This window comes from Nasonia vitripennis, chromosome 5 (genome assembly GCF_009193385.2).
Source record: "Nasonia vitripennis strain AsymCx chromosome 5, Nvit_psr_1.1, whole genome shotgun sequence".
In the NCBI taxonomy this organism is placed as follows: domain Eukaryota; kingdom Metazoa; phylum Arthropoda; class Insecta; order Hymenoptera; family Pteromalidae; genus Nasonia; species Nasonia vitripennis.
The window spans coordinates 5,238,543-5,256,409 of NC_045761.1; the positions used below are offsets into that span (position 1 = coordinate 5,238,543).

At 37.3% G+C, this 17,867-nt stretch overlaps 6 protein-coding genes across 8 annotated transcripts; 3 read left to right on the forward strand and 3 right to left on the reverse strand.

The window, feature by feature from the left end:
* Positions 1 to 36: 36 nt before the first annotated feature.
* LOC100119829 (methyltransferase-like protein 25) lies at positions 37 to 2,603 on the reverse strand. 2 transcript variants are annotated; one of them, XM_001603493.6, is made up of 5 exons: positions 2,292 to 2,603; positions 1,107 to 2,128; positions 677 to 1,031; positions 513 to 604; positions 37 to 431 (listed from the first exon to the last, which is right to left on the reverse strand). In XM_001603493.6, exons 2-5 carry the CDS (start codon positions 1,686 to 1,688, stop codon positions 198 to 200), a joined length of 1,263 nt encoding a protein of 420 aa, XP_001603543.1. In that variant the 5' UTR covers positions 1,689 to 2,128; positions 2,292 to 2,603; the 3' UTR covers positions 37 to 197. The 2 variants fall into 2 exon arrangements, with proteins under 2 accessions (XP_001603543.1, XP_032456458.1); XM_032600567.1 differs by having other exon boundaries at positions 2,252 to 2,302.
* On the reverse strand, positions 1,719 to 2,120 carry LOC103316602 (protein LTO1 homolog). The gene has a single exon (XM_008210942.1). The coding sequence runs from the start codon at positions 2,118 to 2,120 to the stop codon at positions 1,719 to 1,721; it is 402 nt and encodes a 133-aa protein (XP_008209164.1).
* Positions 2,443 to 6,668, forward strand: LOC100678029. The gene is made up of 5 exons (XM_031932230.2): positions 2,443 to 2,665; positions 2,815 to 4,297; positions 4,381 to 4,589; positions 4,672 to 4,800; positions 4,887 to 6,668. Exons 1-5 carry the CDS (start codon positions 2,639 to 2,641, stop codon positions 6,495 to 6,497), a joined length of 3,459 nt encoding a protein of 1,152 aa, XP_031788090.1. The 5' UTR covers positions 2,443 to 2,638; the 3' UTR covers positions 6,498 to 6,668.
* Positions 6,663 to 8,842, reverse strand: Snrpc (small nuclear ribonucleoprotein polypeptide C). Of its 2 annotated transcripts, XM_032599999.1 has the most exons (4): positions 8,665 to 8,842; positions 7,962 to 8,422; positions 7,324 to 7,638; positions 6,663 to 7,024 (listed from the first exon to the last, which is right to left on the reverse strand). In XM_032599999.1, exons 3-4 carry the CDS (start codon positions 7,607 to 7,609, stop codon positions 6,795 to 6,797), a joined length of 516 nt encoding a protein of 171 aa, XP_032455890.1. In that variant the 5' UTR covers positions 7,610 to 7,638; positions 7,962 to 8,422; positions 8,665 to 8,842; the 3' UTR covers positions 6,663 to 6,794.
* LOC100119730 (alpha/beta hydrolase domain-containing protein 17B) lies at positions 8,496 to 16,621 on the forward strand. Its single transcript, XM_001603407.6, has 3 exons — positions 8,496 to 9,713; positions 10,505 to 10,637; positions 11,090 to 16,621. The coding sequence occupies exons 1-3, from the start codon at positions 9,067 to 9,069 to the stop codon at positions 11,171 to 11,173; spliced, it is 864 nt and encodes a 287-aa protein (XP_001603457.2). The 5' UTR covers positions 8,496 to 9,066; the 3' UTR covers positions 11,174 to 16,621.
* Positions 11,409 to 12,619, forward strand: LOC103316587. The gene is made up of 2 exons (XM_031931876.1): positions 11,409 to 11,419; positions 11,467 to 12,619. Exons 1-2 carry the CDS (start codon positions 11,409 to 11,411, stop codon positions 12,617 to 12,619), a joined length of 1,164 nt encoding a protein of 387 aa, XP_031787736.1.
* Positions 16,622 to 17,867: the final 1,246 nt, after the last annotated feature.

The following is a 17,867-nucleotide window of genomic DNA, read 5'->3' on the forward strand; positions in this document are numbered from 1 at the left end:
CATTATGCTATAGGCGTAAAGTCCAAGTCTTTCCTCCTGTAGTCAAAGATATATCTTTATTGCGTTATATTACACGTATGTATATAAAATATTAAAATTCGTAAATTCAAATACATCATCTCGAACGCAAACACTGCGTGTTAAAAATATATCGGTATGTATACTCATGTGTAAAATGTGGACAATATATTGACGTCTCACTTCGTGGCGATAATAGCCCAATTTCTAGGCGACAGCAGCGGGTCGAACAATTGGACCACTTCTAGTTTCGTGCAAACGTTTGATTTTTGAATAAAGAGCAGTTTATCTAAAATGATCGCCGCTTCCACTACGGGCGCTAATCGGATTCGCAATAATTGGAATACATGGAACTTCCATTCCAAAGCTTTCTTCTCGTTGTACACGTCGTAGAGTTTCTCATCCGTTGGAAGCTGAAATATACCACGAAATATGTCAAATGCACTAATACGAGGATCGATTGTGTGAACTTTTATCAAGATATATAGCGATACCTCTGTAGCGTGGATTTTTTTCAGAGCCCACTTGGCATAAATCAAAAAACTATCCAAAGGCGCTCCCCGTCCGGTTTTAACATCTTGGATACCTGAGAGAAAGACAGCGTTGTAAATGTAGGAATCGAAAAAATGACTAAAAATACTTAAAATACGAATGCTACCTAATGATCGAAAAATAACTTGCAAAACAGCTCTGTAGAACAGCGACGGCGACAGTGCTTCGTCTTTTATTTTTACTCTTTCGGTAGATTGCTGAGCTAACATACGTGAGTTCTTTGAAAATTCATACACACTCAAGAGTGACTGCGAAGCCAAATGATAACAACAAGGAACTATGCATAAGCATTTCATATCACTGACGTTTACAAAAGATTTTATCACAGAATCAGTCAGTGACCCACATGCATGTAAGGCAGTCATAACTAGTTTTTTCTCCGGATAAAAGTCTGGATAATGATCCTTCACCAGCTGCACGAAATCTGTTGTATCATCTATTTGTTTTACTGCATAGTTGATCTAAAATAAATAATACATAAATTGAATTCCACTATTTTATAGTGGAAAAGATGCAACATTATTTAAGATTCTTACCAAAGATGTAGACTGCTTACTCTTCTTATTCACAAGGTCACGATGCAGAATAGCACCTTTATGATTGATTTGAGAACATTCTATGGCCAATACAGGAAAGTTGTAGTGATTGGATAGATGCAAGGAAGAGTATCCTTTGCCAGCCCCTGCATCGATGACAATGCACGATTGACTTTGATTAAGCCATGCAACAGTTTTAGTGAATACCTCAACTTCGTGCCATTTTTTAACTTTCATGAATTCAGATTGTAGAGGTTTTGAACTCTGAGTCTTTGCTTCATTAATAATATTTAAAAAATTATGTCTAGTAAGAATGTCTTGACAGTGATCTAAATTCAGAGACTCGGCATCCTTTAAGAATTCATAAAGTTCCGAATCTTGACATAAATTAGCCTTATCAAACTGATTAATCTCACTAATGACATCAGGGCCTCTTTTCTCCAAGTATACTTTTAAATCTTTTGGTAAACATTTTTCCCATAAATCTTCAGTTAAAAAATCTACCAGATGACAATCTATTAAATTTTCATAAACTCTCAAAAACTTCAAAACTTTACAAAAATGAGCTTCATAAGCAGACATTTTTAAAACAATAAAAATCTTCTGATAATCTTAAAATTCTAGTTTGTTTGCGTCTGGATAGGTAGCATCTATTTTAGCCAGTGAACAGATCTTCTTGAAATTGAGTTTTATGCTGTCAAATTTTTCAAAAATATCAACTGCATCATCATTATCGGCAGGAAATTTCTGTATGTCTGCTATGAGCTTCTTGGTTTGCTCTAGAACTCTGTCAACATTCGAAGATTGCTGAATGAACATCAAAACACCAAAATAATATCCTAGCTGTGCTGCAAGTGAACTTGCTCTGTGGTATCCAAGGTGGTAGCCCTCCAGCATCTGATTTTTACCCACAGCAAAGCCCTCTTCGTAAGCTGCCTGCTCAGCTAGATCTTCGGCAAGTAATAAATTCTCAAATGCTTCATTAACATCGGTTTCTACTTTTTCGTCTGTCATAGTTGAAACTGCAAAAAAATACGAATAAAAGATACATTATTTACTCCATATAATTGGAAAAAAATAAAAATCGTGTTTGGAGAATAAATGGGAGTTCCGAGGAAAATTAAACATTAGATCTGCCTAAATACCATGGTACAATGATAGAACAAACGTTATAAAAAATAAAACCTTATTTTTATTCTCATTTGTGCGTTAAACAGAATCTTCCAAAAAACACATGTTAATGATTAGAGAGGTAAGGTTAGGTTGGGCATCTTGACAGGAAAGTGGGCATAGACCATATCTGCAGGACTGAGGACACCTAGCGCGCAAACTGTGTACTGACAACCGCGTGGTGAGTACTGAGTGGTAATACCCGCATTATGTTCGTCATAATTTTGTTATTGTCAAAGATTTGGTAGTGGCATTGAGTGGAATGAACATCTCGGATGGATTATTTGTATTTTTGCACGAGTTATCTTTAATAAATCTGATGAATTCAAGACTAAGAAAGTATCATTTTATTAAACGTAAAAATGAACTTTGAAAACGATTTGGAGCAGGTAAGTGTTTGTTTCGCATTTCCTAACCTCTTGCCAATTTTCTGCCTATAACAAAGGTCACGGATATGCAAGATAAACGATTCTCATTGTCAAAAAAAAACTGTGAAATGCGACCGAAAAGCGAAATTTGAAGATACATTTTTTTTCAGAATCCAAATTCATATGATGATGGCCATGACAGTGATCTTGAAGCTAGGCTTTATGCTGAAATTCATTTTTCTAATAACATCATAGGAGAAGAAACTAATTCAACAACTAACAATCAACCAGCAGATACTCCGAGTTCTGGTTTCAAAAAAATAGACAATGATGGACCAACTGAAAAAGTAGTAAATGAACCTGTTCAAACACAAAATAGTAGTGCAAATAATGGATCAAACAACAGTGCAGTACCACCTTCCATTGCAATAGCACAAAATGAGAGTGAAACAAACAAAAATAATAAAACGTCTCAGAAACGATCAGCTGTTAATGATAGTGACGAATTGAACGAATCTAATAAAAAAAGAAAACCAAGCCACAATAATGAATCTGGATCTAACAAACAAGTAAAAGAGTATGTTCAACCAGAAGATTCAAATAAAATTATTAATCCTTACAATAAGAATGTCAGTCACACACCAGCAGTTGGCATGCAACTTTTAGATAAAGAATTTATAGATTTATTGTTTGGAAAACGTTCAAATAATAAAAAGAAAATAAAAACCACCAGTAAGCAAGCAAAACAAAAGAAAAATGTTAAACAAACAAATAATAAAGTTCAGCAACAAAATAAAACACAAGCTAATACATCCAGAGTAGTAATTGAGAATGAACGAACTTATACAGATGTACCAATGGACAAAGGAATCCCACAAAATAGTTTTCTTGAATCATCATCAGTCATTGACATCAGTTCAGAAGATTCTACAGAAGATGATTCTAAGTATAATACAACGATAGCGACTGATAAAAAACTTGGTAAAAAGAAGGCTGCAGTTATGGAATCGGAAGATTCTTTATCCGATAGTGAAGAATCTATTTTTGAAGTTCCAGTTCCACCAAAACCAGCACCACCTATTATTGAGTTGAAAGATTCTGGAAGTGAAGTTGATAGTGGAAGTGAAAGTGACGATGATAGCTCTTCTAGTGATTCTTCTATTTCACATAAAAGTATGACTCAAAACAAAGGTGATCAATCTTTGAATTCAACAACAGCTACTACTGATAATGAATATAATACTGATGCTACAATTAATGAACCAGATAATATTGTTCTGAATTGCACAGAAATTGAAAGAGGGGTTTCTAGTCTAAGTGAAATTAAAGAAATGAGCCAATCATCTAGTAAAAAACAACCATCTCTGAATGCAAGAGACAATACACCAGATGTCGAAAAACAGCAAAGTAGTTCACATAGTAGTGATATGTGTAGATCTAAAGAACCACAAAATCAATCGAATAATTCTTTTCGCAAAGAAAAAGTATCTAGCACTTCAAATAAGAAACAGAGTGAATCTGGTCGTAATAGTAAGACACTTTCAAACGAAGAATATTTCTTTCAACCCATGAATGCTGCGATGAAAGCTTTTTATAACGAATCTTGGGGTGGAGAAAATTTTGATATGGATAAATTGAAAAACAAAATGTCATGTAAGATTGCTAACTTTGTTGTATTTGATTGTTAATGAATATTGTCAATATTAAACTTACAAATCTTATTTTTTATTTTATAGCTGATCCGAAAAAATGGGCAATTTTGAATGATGATATAGTTGCTAGCTTTGTTAAACGTAAACGGTATTTTGGAATGGTTTGCAGTCGCTGTCATAAAGATGGACATCGGCAAAATCAATGTACTGAAATAAGAAAACTGCCAACTTGTCACATGTGTGGACTAACAGGACACACTGAAGTTTCTTGTCCTAAAAAAATATGTTTGACGGTAAAAGATCTTTATTAAAAATTGGCAGACGTGGTTTAGTATAGTTTTAAATTGATTTTTTATTAACAAATTTTTGTTTCAGTGCGGTCAAAAGCAAAATATGTACAGGAAAACTTGTGAAAATTGTCGAAAAATATCTTGTTCAAGATGTCAATCCCGTGGACACTTGTCACATGATTGTCCAGACTTATGGCGTCGTTATCATCAAACTGTGAGTAGAAATTCGTACAAATAAAAAAATTATCCAACTATTTTTCATAAGTTGATTTTATATAAACGATTCACATTCTATTGTAGATTAATAAAGGAAATGCAGAACCTCCGGACAATTTGAGATTGATTTTTAAATCAAGGAATGAGTTGCAGTGTTGTAACTGTGCAAGAAAAGGTCATGTCTCAGCAGTATGTAATAAACTTCGATGGTCTCAACATTTTCCAAATCCTGAACATGTAACAAATTACAATGGTCCAGCTTACTTTCAAGATAACGAACCATCCAGAAATGCAAATGACACTATCGAAAGTTCAACTAACAGAAGTTCAATATGTAATAGTTCATTTAATATTGACAATACAGTAGATAGTTTGATAAATTTAGATTCTAGGTGTGAAGCATCTTCCCAAAATCAAAGCTTGGCAACTAGTCCTGCAAATACCGTGAGAGAACCGGGAAAACCATGGAGTTTTGAAGTAAAACCAAAACTAATTGATGAATCAGCAACTTTGAAAACAAGTACCTTGATGTTAGATATGCGTGACAAGAATGCTTTAAACGATTATGGAAACTGGACATATTTGGTAAAATTTTTGAATTCATTGGTAGCGGTCACACCGGCTGAATTCATGATGCAACAATATGGCAAACAGGTAAAAATACGAATGAAATGTATAAAGAAATACCAAAAGCATATAACGCAACTCATCCAACAATATGCATCTCGGAACAATAATGAAAGATCTCACATGTTAATGACTTGTGAGAGACGTATTTTTAAAGTTACAAATACTTTGACTGAGAAACTGAATGAATTGAAAGATTTGAACGAAGACCCAATTAAATTATATGAAGAATCAAAGCAACTAAACTGGGAGTTGATGAATAAAGAAAACCGCGTTTTAGACAGTCTTGACTATTCGTTGAAAGTCAGTAGATTAGCCCATTGTCAACGAAAATTATTAATGACTCTCTATCGAGAAGGATTCCTTGATGATTCACTTAAGAAACTAAGACGTATTTATAAAAATTTAACAACTACTAAACAGTACATAAAAAAGCCTCATAAAATGATGGCATTCAAAAACTTTTTTCCATATTTACATTATTTTAATAATGTATTTTCACCACATGAACATTCAGAATTAAACACTGCGATGCGAAAGTTTCAAGAGCATTCAGCAAGATGCGACAGGCTTAAGAATAATCCTTTATTATTTCCTCAAAATCATCATGGACTCAGTAATGAATCAAATCAAAACGTGAGTTCTAGTAACAACATCGCTGCGTTAGAAATGCCGTCGACATCTTATATACCTCCATTACTGCCAAATTACACTCCAGCCGCAAACCGATCTCAAGGCCGCCCAAAAACCACACGTGAAACGCAACGAAACAGTGCCGAGCACTTAAAGTACCTCAAAAAACATCCTCGTGGTTTATTCTTGGAATCAGTACAAAATAACAAAAAAGGACCAAAATCTAAACTGACAAAGAAAATGAATAATTTTCAAGAAGAAACTAAAAGATTGATAGATACTGCGAAAGAATTGAATTTACCACACTTGCATAAGCACATTGATATACTACAAAAGAAAATGCAAAATGAAATATATGTTTACGAAAAGGACGTTAAACTATTGCAGCAACATGTCAATGAAGAATTGAAACGTCGTGGAGAGAGACGGAGATAATGACGGATGTGAAATGGAGACCTGTAAACCTATGTAAATTGACCAGATTTTTATAATTTAGAATCTTTAAGATCTATTGTAAAAAATATCTGTTACGGAAAAAATAACGAAAATGTATGTAAAAATAAAACGTATAGTTAAAATTGCGTTATTAAATGGACTATATTTAAATTGTTAAATGGTTTTTATTTTCAAAGCACTTGAAAATACCTACACAATACAAAATTTATTTACACACTTAAACATAAAGTATTTCAAATTTTCACTTAATTTTTATAAAATTAAACACTTAAGTTTTTATTTTTTTATCGATTGTGGACCTGTCATAACTTGCGGTGGAGGTCCTGGAGGTCTCATAGGACCCATTGGGCCCATAGGACCCATTGGTCCAAGCATAGGTCCCATTGGTCCCATCATTGGTGGACGCACACCCATCATTGGAGGCATCGGTCCATGTGGTCCCATCATCATTGGCCCACCGGGACCCATAGGACCACCTGGATGCATTCCAGGAGGTGGCATCATACCTAAAAATATTTATAAATGTTGATTCAATCCAAGTACAAGCCATTGAAGGACTAAAATTATTAGCAATAACGTCCTATGTATGTATACAACGAGAGTCAAATATCGGGAAGTTTTAACAGCAAATTGTTGAAAAATATAAAAAGGTTTTTTGTTATGAATGTACCCGAGTCTTGCGCGAATCAAAGGGTTTTCAGACGCTTCCAAGAAATTCCGCCGGTTCAAAATAATACAGTGTTACTAACAGAATAAGGTCTTAATATCATGGAAGAAATTTCACTTATAATGTGTACAAGCTTACCTGGTGGTCCTTGGTTTGGAGGCGGCACACCTGGACGTGGGCCTAGGCTTGGCGGTGGCGGAATAGCAGCACCCTTATTCGGAGCAAATGGATTCGAAGCTATTTTGCCGGCTTTGAATGCAGCCGTCGTTGCGTCAATCAAGTGCTGAGCTTGTTCTTCCATCCATTTCTGATAAAAATATTTAACATTGTCCTTGTGTTTACGTCCTTGGCAATGCGTTTTCCTTACGCTTGGAGAGTCATGTGTGAGATACGTGTCACAGTAATCACAATAATACTTCGGCATTGTGCTTTCTCATAGAATATTCAACAAATCTGAAAAGACGAATAAATTTAATTAATCACGACGCTTCTTAATTCAAGAAAATTACATGGCAGTCAGATACGCTATCGATCTAGGTTATGTTCTGCTTTGAAACGTTAAACGAAAAAAAAGTATCTATTGGCAATTCAACGATACCGCAGCGCCAAAAAGCCAATGTTAATTTCCATAAGGTGGTGAGTTTTCAAAGCTGAGAGTCCCTCGAGCTTTGAAAACTCACCATCTTATGAAAATTGGCATTGGCTTTTTGGCGCTGTGGTATCGTTGAATTGCCAATTGCCGAGTTGATAAATAGTCAGATATAGGTAAAACTTACGAATATAGTCGAGATAAAATTTTAACTCCAAACTCCAAAATGTCAAACGTAGTATTCGGCTGAGTGTTAAACACAAACACTACACTATAGCACCGTCGAACAAGCCAGACACAAGCTGAATGAGCTCGGCACAGCTCTGATCCGATCAACTATCAAACAACGCAGCGCTACCTAGGTAGCCATCGGCCAGATAGTGAACTGTGAAATTTGTCCAAATACTTTCAACTGCGTGATTCGAATTCGAAGGATTATTATGTTTCAACATATAAAGTTTAATAAATATAAACTTGAACTTGGCGATAGTTATATTCTAAAGAAGTGTAAACAACAAATTATAAGAAAACGACAAAACTGCGTGTGTACAGGTAGTAGGCGTCGATCCGCTTGACTCGACCAATGGGAGAGCTCGATGCAAGTACAGTTGAGGTAGGAGCAGTTTCAAGACCCAACCATAACCTCCCCTACTTCCAGGAAAAATCCAAACATTTACATACGCAAACAGTATATATATATATATATATATACACGGCCAAGCCGACGAGCTCTGTTGGATTGAAAGTCAGCCTTGAGGCCCGTCCGCTGAGGGAAGAAAGAGGGAGAGCGAGAGCGAGAGAGAAAGGAAAACTCGGCGAAAGGAGCTAGCTCTGGCGTATATGAGCTGTCATGGCTGACTCAGAGTGAGGGATAATATTTTTCAACATACCAACCGTGGCGTGAAAACAATAGGCAGCAGCAGCAGTCGCACTAATACAGGAGCGATGCAGCAGCGGCATCAGTAGCTCCCAACACAAAGTGATAGACGGACGGGAGAGATACGGGCCGCATCGTATGCACAGTATAACATCGTACAGAGGAGAGCGACAGAGATAGTCGTGAGTGTCGCGTAGACCTCGATATTTTCTTGCTCCGCAGCTGCGCCGCCACCCCCCTCGTACAAATCTTCCGGAAGGCGCATCAGAGGAGAGGCGTACGACGAGAGTGAATAGAAGATAACGAGCCGCCGCGCGTTTTTCGATTGTGTGTGTGTGACTTCCTTATGTTGTTGTTGCCGAGACGCAAACGCGTATAACGGAGTCTTCGTGATCCCCTGTACGGCCCCCGTAAAATGATGAACGGCTTAAGCCTAAGCGAGTTGTGCTGCCTATTCTGCTGTCCGCCCTGCCCCTCGAGGATCGCAGCGAAGCTGGCCTTCCTGCCGCCAGAGCCGACCTACAGCTTCATCGAGGATGAAGGCTCCAAGTACACGATTTCACTGTCCGAGCGAGCCGAGTGGCAGTACAGCGAGCGCGAGAAGGAGTCCGTCGAGGGATTCTACGCACGAACCTCCCGGGGCAACCGCATCGCCTGTCTCTTCGTTAGGTGCTCCGCCACCGCGAGGTTCACCATACTCTTCTCCCACGGCAATGCCGTAGACCTGGGACAGATGTCCAGCTTCTACTTGGGCCTTGGCTCCAGGATAAACTGCAACATATTCAGCTACGACTACTCTGGCTATGGAGTCTCCGGGGGCAAACCCTCCGAAAAGAATCTCTACGCGGATATAGATGCTGCCTGGCACGCACTCAGGACTAGATATGGAATCAGTCCCGAAAACATTATATTGTACGGACAGAGCATAGGAACTGTGCCCACCGTGGACTTGGCTTCCAGATACGAGGTTGGAGCAGTGGTGCTCCACTCGCCTCTCATGTCAGGCATGAGAGTTGCCTTTCCAAACACAAAGAGGACCTGGTTCTTTGATGCTTTCCCAAGGTAAATTTCATGTTATAAATAAACTTTGATAATGGAAAAGGCATTAGCTGAGACAATATTTCTTCATATACGTATACAAAGTCATGATTGCACGTCTGATAATTGCTCAACAATCTTTATCAAAGAAAGCTTTTCAGAATATCTAAATTCCAGTTATTTGCCAAGATAGTGGAGAAGTATTTGCCAATCAACTGTTTCAATGAAATTTTTATTTTATTTTATATTTTATTTGTCCAATTTACACCCTTCTCATTTTTACTGTTCATATAGAAACTCATTCATATAGAGTACATATTGGGAATTGAAAATTTTGTTATGTAACCTGTACATCAGTTTTCTTTGTTTGAATATTGTAGATAATTCAATATTCTTTATAATAAAGGCCGCTAATTGTTTGGATCAAATTTTTCATCAATTCTGTGCAATTAGCCTTTAACCAAAGTAGATGATTTTTTTATAATTCAGCTAAAATAGATAAATTCAAATTGAGTTTTCATTGAATATATAATGTACACAGTTTTTTAGATAAATATTCACTTTAAAAATGTGCAGAAAGAAATGACCTCAAAATAAGAAACCTATTGTCATGTCACAAAGTAAACATAGCATGTTTCTTAATTGAATTTGACCTAAGCTCTTTTCATACATAGACTGTGACGGTACATTCATCTTCCTCTGTGGTTAAAGAATTTGAGTAAATCTACCTACCTATTTCAATCGCCTTTAAAAATAGTTCAAATACACAAGTACCTAACAATATATTCATTCTTATCATGCATATTGTTTTACAGTATAGATAAAGTACCCAAAGTTACCTCACCAGTACTGGTGATTCACGGAACAGATGACGAAGTTATAAATTTCAGCCATGGATTGGCTATCTACGAAAGGTGTCCACGAGCTGTCGAGCCTCTATGGGTTGAGGTAATAATTATAATTATTGTGTCTTCAAATAAGTTCTACTAGCATCTATGCATGCAAACAATGCGCGAATATAGAGCTGAAAGTTTTCCTAAGTAGATAAAGTTATTGTCCCATTAAATGCCTTTTTGAAACAATAGCCAGCTGCATTTGAAATGCCAAGGCTGCATATTTCCATATGCCTCATTGATTTTCATTAATTAGAGCAGCGCTGAGTGGGAGAGGAACAGTTATATTTGCATGCACGCTGACAGAAAGCCTCATTATGCTCAACGCATTATCCTTATCTTACATTTCTCTCTACACTTTATTATTTCTACAAAAGGGGTATCTACCTTTATTTTGAAATAGAACGATAAATCTTGCTGTCCTTATATCTATCCATTACTTATAAAATGTAATACAATTATTGATATAAAAAAACGCATTCAACTAAAATTTATGAAAAATCTTAGGGTGCCGGTCACAACGACGTGGAGCTTTACAACCAATATTTGGAGCGACTCAAGCAGTTCGTAAGCGTGGAGCTGGTAAACTGACGACGACTGAGCCTCTCTCAGGGCCAGGGAGGCGGTGGCGGTGGCGGTGCACCAGTGCAGCAGGCCAACAGTACCAGCAAACAACAGCAGCCAGCGCAAGACCAACAACAATACCGCCAGGACTCGTTGTCGACTGGTTCTAGCATCAGTTCGACTACTTCCAGTCCAAGCTCGGCTAGAGCTGTTCGAATCTCGCCCTCCGTCAAGAAGCTAAACCTCAATCCTCGTCCAATCAATGGCGACACGGCGCCCTTAAATGACGAGATATTCTTCTTCTCGGAGGAACGTCTTAGATCCAAGCCCGAGATCAACTCCGACAAAAAGGAGAAGTCCGGAAATAAGGCAGATACCAAGCAGAGCTTGGACGAGCCGAAAAAGAGCCCAAACGCCAATGCGACTAAAAAACCACTGTCGCCCTGTGAGAGCAAAGAGAGAAGTCTTGATTACCCCAGCACCAGACTGGCTAATCAAAAGAGCAACGCGCGAGCCAAGAGTTGTATTACCGAGAAATCAAGTCTCGTGAAAATACAGCTTGAGAACTGCTGCAAGGAGTCGGCTAAATCGCCGAATGAGCCGCAGGAAAATGTCTCTGCAGACAAGGAGAAAACGAGTGTCAGTCAACCGGACCACAACTCCGTGGACTTGTTGCCCGATGGCGAGAGCGCGGCGATAAAGAAGAGCGATACCACGACTAAATGTAGCAAAAAAAGTCCAGATGACCACCATGAACAGTCGCAGAACACTACTGCGAATGTGAAGAAACCCATCAGAGATATCAAGAACAAATTCACGTGGTGCGGTAGTTGCAAGAGCACGAAGTCAGCCTCATCGGTAGGACAAGGATCGAAGACAGCTGCGGCCGCAGCTACTGCCGTAGCCAACAAAAGCAAGCGCACCTCCTCGACGAGTCCGCTGAAGAAACTTAGTCGCTCGTCGTTGACAGCCGACTCCACGGAAAATAACAAAATCACGCTCAATTTGTCCAAGTACTCGCCGTGCGCCTCGCGACTTGCGGCAAGCTCGAAGATTTTGTCGAGCGATTCGCTCGGTGCCACCAGTCCAGAGAGCCCGCTGCACGTAGCGCGTTCCAAAAGTCCGGTGCAGCCCAGTCTCTCGCTGAACATTCAGCAAGAAACGCGGAGGCCGGCTAACAAAACCGGATCTCGAGTCGTTGGAAGCGGAGCTCAGCCCGCGCGCAGCAAAAGCGTCGGAGGTGGTCCTGATAGTTGCGTCACATCACCAGCTAGTGATGCCCTAAGTTGTTCTCCACCCGGTACTGAAATTCTCTCGTTGGAAGACGTTTCCACGGGTAACAGCAAGCAGCAACAACAGCAGGCTTCTGCTTTAGATGACCAGTCGACACCGCGCGCCGTTGCACCCGCCTCAGCAATCGAGCTGGGCCTAGATCGAGAAAGGTGGAACGCTAGCTACCGGAGCCCACGCTGAGAGCTCAGCCGGAAAGACTATGCTGACAGTAGTTCGCCCATCACCTTGTGCCACTGAGGAGGAAAAAGAAGAAAGACGTCGAATTTCGTTGAGCAACTGACTCGTGTAGTCTGGCGTTCATATGAGGTTTTTATATAAGTACACCGAAAGTGTGGCAATGTCATGCAGACAGCGCTAAGGGGGCATTTCCTTCGAGGGAAAGGAGACTGTTGTAGAGTCAAAGTTGCCACCATTGCGGGGATTTCTTCCCTTGTGTGTGGAATTTCTCGTCAGACTGACCGATGTGTGAAGCGCGTACACGCTGTGATGTCGTTGCGCGCTACGTCATATTATGAACACGTCGGCGACGCCGGCGTTTAATACGCCTACGTTTTTTCAACATGAGTCATTGAGAATGAAACCTGTGAAGAACTTCCCGTACTTTTTTTATAGCCTACTGTGCTAGATGAATCTTTCGTGGTTAGATTATTGAAGCGAGATTCATTCTAACAGCATCATTCCAAGGAAAGGTCTTTAATACTTAGAATATTTAATAATAAATATAGTGCAAAGTACGGGACTTTCTCGATGGTTCAGCTCTGCGCGCATTTAAATTTTTCGAATTATTAAATATTGATTTCTTGTTATCAACATTTTAGAATTTAGTTTTGATTTTACTTTTAGCGTGTTGAGTATCATGATTTGTAAAAGTAAAGCACTACAACGCATCATTTACGGAAATTTAAAAATATGTTAAATTGTTTTTATAAAAGAAATGGGAATTTTTATGAAAAAAAATTTGATACAAAAGTTAAGAGCGGTTGTTTTTCCTTTCGCTTTGCGTATACGATAGGTGTTTCTACGGATAAAAGTACAAAAAAAAACAAGAATTACGTTGAAACGTTTTTTCACTTTTTTACAAACACGCGTGTAATTATCATTTAGAATTCTATAAACGAAGGAAAAAATCCCTGGCGACGTGACGCATCCACGGTGCGCTCGTCGTGGAATGCTGTTACGATATATGAAACAAAAAATGTTGAGTATTATTACAAAATTAGACAATCGATTGACTTGCGAGTAATGAGAACTTTTCGTCGCGCCAAGGAAACAAGTTTCTTAGCTGTCGCTACACTGTGATGTTCTGATCTTCGATATTTTGCAAGACGCGCGTGCTGCATTGACTAAAATGCTGTCTCTTTGTTATTTTCTTCGCGTACTGCAATTATACGTGTACTAATATACTTATGGATTTTCAAAGTCTAATATGAAAAATTCGCATTTGCAACAGAAGTGCCAAAGAACACTGATTAGATACTCGACGATTTTGTCATTGTTGCCTTTCTAAATACGGGAGACTTCCAATTTTGCGTTTCACTTAAAGCTAATGATGGTATTCAATGAGGTGTCAGTTATCTTGAAATAATAATTATTTTAACTCCATTTTCCTTTCGTTGGTTTATTAAAAATAGAAAACTCAATCCGATTCATAATGTTGTTTGTTCGTACATAATCAGATCTGAACATTTTTAAGATTTTGAAATAGACACTTTTTAAATATGATAACCATTAAAAATTATTCTAGCTGTGTGATTGCTATTTGTTTTAAACAAATCTCATATTGGCCATGTTTATACGATATATAAAGATATAAATAGAGTATACAAAGTGTCCATCTTGATAGATAAAACAGATTCCAAGTTCTGATTCAGATTCGCCTAAGAGTTTTCAGTGATGATATTTCATAAATATAAGCAATATTTATATTTTTGCCAAAAGAGGAGTGTACGATGAATCGCCGGTTCTTTTAAGGTTCAATAATCTTTCTGTGTAATATTGTCGTAAAAGTCTCGATTACCAAAGTCGATTGATTTTTATTGGTAATTATATTATACTGTAAAAATATTTAAGAAACAAAGTTTTTGTGATTACAGTGCATCGTTAAAAATTTAATTGATTTCTAAGCGCGTTTTGAAATACTATGTCTGAAGTTTATATAAATAAAAACAATTGATTTAAAAAATGCAGAAAACTGTTATTAATGTTAACGTCGTTATATATAAAAAGTGCTTAATTTACATTATCAAACCATGTGGTTTACTTTTACCTAGGCTATATACTTTAGCGGGGGAAATATGTAATATTATAAATAAATTTTAATCGACTAGTATTATATTGCGTCTATACTAGATTAAGGAAAATAAAGGGAAAAAACGATTTAAGAAATTATACGTTTAATAATCGAAAAAGACCAGATGTCGCATTCCACCGGCTCACGCAGTATTGTGACTTTCGCACCGTTCATACATTATCATTTAACGGAATGTAGAAACTCAGAGACTGAGGTGAACCTAGCCCACAAAATAACTTCAATCTACAAGTAAATCTGAGAATATGCAACAGCTAAGAATTTGATAGAGCCATATTTTCAACCTTATAAAAGTTGTTCCATCAAGTATGAGTGGTCAAAATAATGCGCATGCAATGTAAATCTTCCAATATAAAGATTGGTTTAAAATGTACGTATAGATTATTGCGATAAAATTCGTGTGAAGTGACGTTTTGATCACGATGAAAAGGAAAAATATTACAATCGCCGACTTTCGTTACTTTTATAATAATCCACGTGCATTATTATTTTGAATAATTAAAATCAATTTTTCTTTTTTTTATTTATTCAATTCAAACATTTATCGAATTGTTATTGTATGAAATGTGAGAAAGACCTTTTTTCTATCTAAATAAGAATAACTGAAGTAATGAAAGGTTTTTTGTCAGTAACGAAAGATGGTTGAATAATAAGCAGCGTTGTAAATGTAAGCAACAATAAGAATGCAAATAGCTAGGGACAATATACTGCCAAACTTTGACTATGCACTAGTTAATTTGTAAAACGGGGAAGAAAATGCGGGGAAAGGTAAATGAATCGTCTGAGCGACTTTGACCATAATACGTTTCTTGTTAGTATTTTTATATCACGAGAATGTAAATAGACGAATCACTTTAACGAAGATAAACAAAAGCGATTGAAAATGAAACTGCAATAGATCGTATAATAATTCACAAAACAGTCGAAAGACTGTTAAAGAACCAATGGAGCATCGCATTTTATTTCGACACAATTCTTTCGGGGTACGAGGTACCAACGCACAAAAATATTTAAAAATTTGCATAAGAAAGCTTAAAACATATCGAAATACATTTCAAAATTTCTGCATGTTTGCTACTACGACGTTAAACGAATACCCAAATTTCACTTGTTTTTGCAGATTGTTAAATCTCTAGAGATTTTTAACGGCTCATTTTGAGTATCTCGAATTCCATTGGTTCTTCAGGCTTTTATTATATTATACATTTAATATATAAAAATATACAATATTTAATATAATAGTGACAGTATATCTCTTTTTGCAAAAGTTTAACGTAAGAGATAAGTCGGAAACAAACAACCATATGAAGTAGAAACTTTGTACGCTCACTTTAAACGACCGTATTTAATCCTGTAAGAAAAAAATCTCGAATTGAGTTCTTTTTTCACTTTGTATTTCTTTCCTTAGTGCCAGTTCGTCGCAGTTTTAATTGCGAAAGCGAGCGTTAAAGTACTCAAACGATTGGAGCAACTTAAAGGTGCCCTGGCATTCATATTTGTACATAATGGTATACTTAGATGATAAGGTTGAAACACAATTTTGTCCATAAAATCTGGTTGATGGAAGATGCTAAAATTGCTAAATAAGAAAAAAAAATTAAAATATACCGGCATAAATGTTGTCGCGTGTGCCTGTCCTTTTTCGCGTCGCGTTTGATGTACTTATGGTTACGCGCCTGGCGAAGTAATAGTGTCAGAATTCCAAGGTGAAAAATGTGAGAGGCGTTTAATCGATCTTCTCAATCTCAAATAACGATGTAAGAAAAGGTCACTTTGTAAAAAAAAAAAATTATTCGGTTTAATTGACTGGATGCCTGTATCGTGATCGAAAGTGTTTTGCAATATTTGTCAATATATATACGCTAAAATTTTGAGAATGTCTTTTTATTTACCGTTATTACAATGAGAAAGTTTTTGAGCTAATAAACGCAGTTTTTATTCAAACTCTAACGTTAATGTCCGCCGTTTTTATTTCGGTATTTTTGTTCTTGCATATCCGTTGAATATCGATGTGTAATAAAGACATTGTTTCATATAAATATATCTTATGAAAAAAAAAATGTATTGTGTTGAAAATCAATTTTAGTTAACGAAGGCAAAGCTACTTATTTGAATGAAAAAAAAAATCAGTATAAGTATGTATTAATCAATCTTCGTTTTGTCCAGTGCACGCTCGATATCGAAGTAATCTATAATAAAACGAAAACTAACTGCTATTGCTCAAGCCTTCAGCTGAGATAACAAAAAGCGAGTGAGCGATTACAGCGCTGATTGACCACGCGCAACTTTATTTAATTATACCAATCGATATCGACTCGTATATACTTATCAGTCTGTCGAAAAAACTGCGGAAAAAATCGGAGAAAAGGAGTTGGCGAGCACAATCATCGGCTAAATCTATCGGCCAGGACCTTTATTTCGGGTCGCAAGATTGCCACGGTATTTGATAACGCGAATCGTGAATATTTCATAAGGTCACGTAGACGAATAAGAGAAAAAACAGATGCTAGAGAGAGAGAGAGAGCAAATGCAAAGACTCGGAAAAGGCGCACGTACGCAAACAGCCGGTACGTGCAGCTAATGAATCCACACACCAGCGCTTACCTACTATTTTATACTTCCATCACACGTCCTCCGAGCGTCATTGTAAAAAAAAGAAGAGAATCTGGAATACTGATGCTCTACACTACTACTAGAGCGGCGAGTAAAAACACAAGCAAGTTGTTTGTAAAGTTTAAACGCCATGTACGGTTATACACACACGCGATGTAAATTCCATACACGCTTTATATCTTTATAGCTTCTATAACACTCGTTCTACAAAAAAAGGATTGTAACCGCTGCAAAGAAACGGAGACTCGCGGGAAGAATTTTTTTCGCTCTGACAAATGAAGTTGGAAATGCGCGCACAAAGCGTAGTTGTTGCAGCACGCGAGACGTACAATTTTAACGTTTAATCTCGGGTATAACAAAAGGCGCTCTAAAAAGTTGCACTTGCTTCGGTAAAATATGAAAACGCGGGTGGATTCCAAGTTTTATTCGAGGCAGAGTCTCGCTCTGCGAATCGAATTAAAGTTTACTGCTCTACGCGTAGCGCGAACGAGTCGACGTATGAAAATT

What these genes read in the sequence shown, in the direction of transcription:
- Snrpc (XM_032599999.1), bottom strand. Translation starts at nt 7,609, where the DNA reads ATGCCGAAGTATTATTGTGATTACTGTGACACGTATCTCACACATGAC. An exon ending in TCCAAACCAAGGACCACCAG is followed by an intron (nt 7,025 to 7,323) that starts GTAAGCTTGTAC and finishes AAATATTTTTAG; the next exon opens with GTATGATGCCACCTCCTGGA.
- LOC103316602 (XM_008210942.1), bottom strand. Translation starts at nt 2,120, where the DNA reads ATGACAGACGAAAAAGTAGAAACCGATGTTAATGAAGCATTTGAGAAT.
- LOC100119730 (XM_001603407.6), top strand. Translation starts at nt 9,067, where the DNA reads ATGATGAACGGCTTAAGCCTAAGCGAGTTGTGCTGCCTATTCTGCTGT. An exon ending in TTCTTTGATGCTTTCCCAAG is followed by an intron (nt 9,714 to 10,504) that starts GTAAATTTCATG and finishes ATTGTTTTACAG; the next exon opens with TATAGATAAAGTACCCAAAG. An exon ending in TCGAGCCTCTATGGGTTGAG is followed by an intron (nt 10,638 to 11,089) that starts GTAATAATTATA and finishes GAAAAATCTTAG; the next exon opens with GGTGCCGGTCACAACGACGT.
- LOC100119829 (XM_001603493.6), bottom strand. Translation starts at nt 1,688, where the DNA reads ATGTCTGCTTATGAAGCTCATTTTTGTAAAGTTTTGAAGTTTTTGAGA. An exon ending in GTAAGCAGTCTACATCTTTG is followed by an intron (nt 1,032 to 1,106) that starts GTAAGAATCTTA and finishes TATTTATTTTAG; the next exon opens with ATCAACTATGCAGTAAAACA. An exon ending in AGTTATTTTTCGATCATTAG is followed by an intron (nt 605 to 676) that starts GTAGCATTCGTA and finishes TCTTTCTCTCAG; the next exon opens with GTATCCAAGATGTTAAAACC.
- LOC100678029 (XM_031932230.2), top strand. Translation starts at nt 2,639, where the DNA reads ATGAACTTTGAAAACGATTTGGAGCAG. An exon ending in TTGAAAACGATTTGGAGCAG is followed by an intron (nt 2,666 to 2,814) that starts GTAAGTGTTTGT and finishes ATTTTTTTTCAG; the next exon opens with AATCCAAATTCATATGATGA. An exon ending in CTAAAAAAATATGTTTGACG is followed by an intron (nt 4,590 to 4,671) that starts GTAAAAGATCTT and finishes TTTTTGTTTCAG; the next exon opens with TGCGGTCAAAAGCAAAATAT.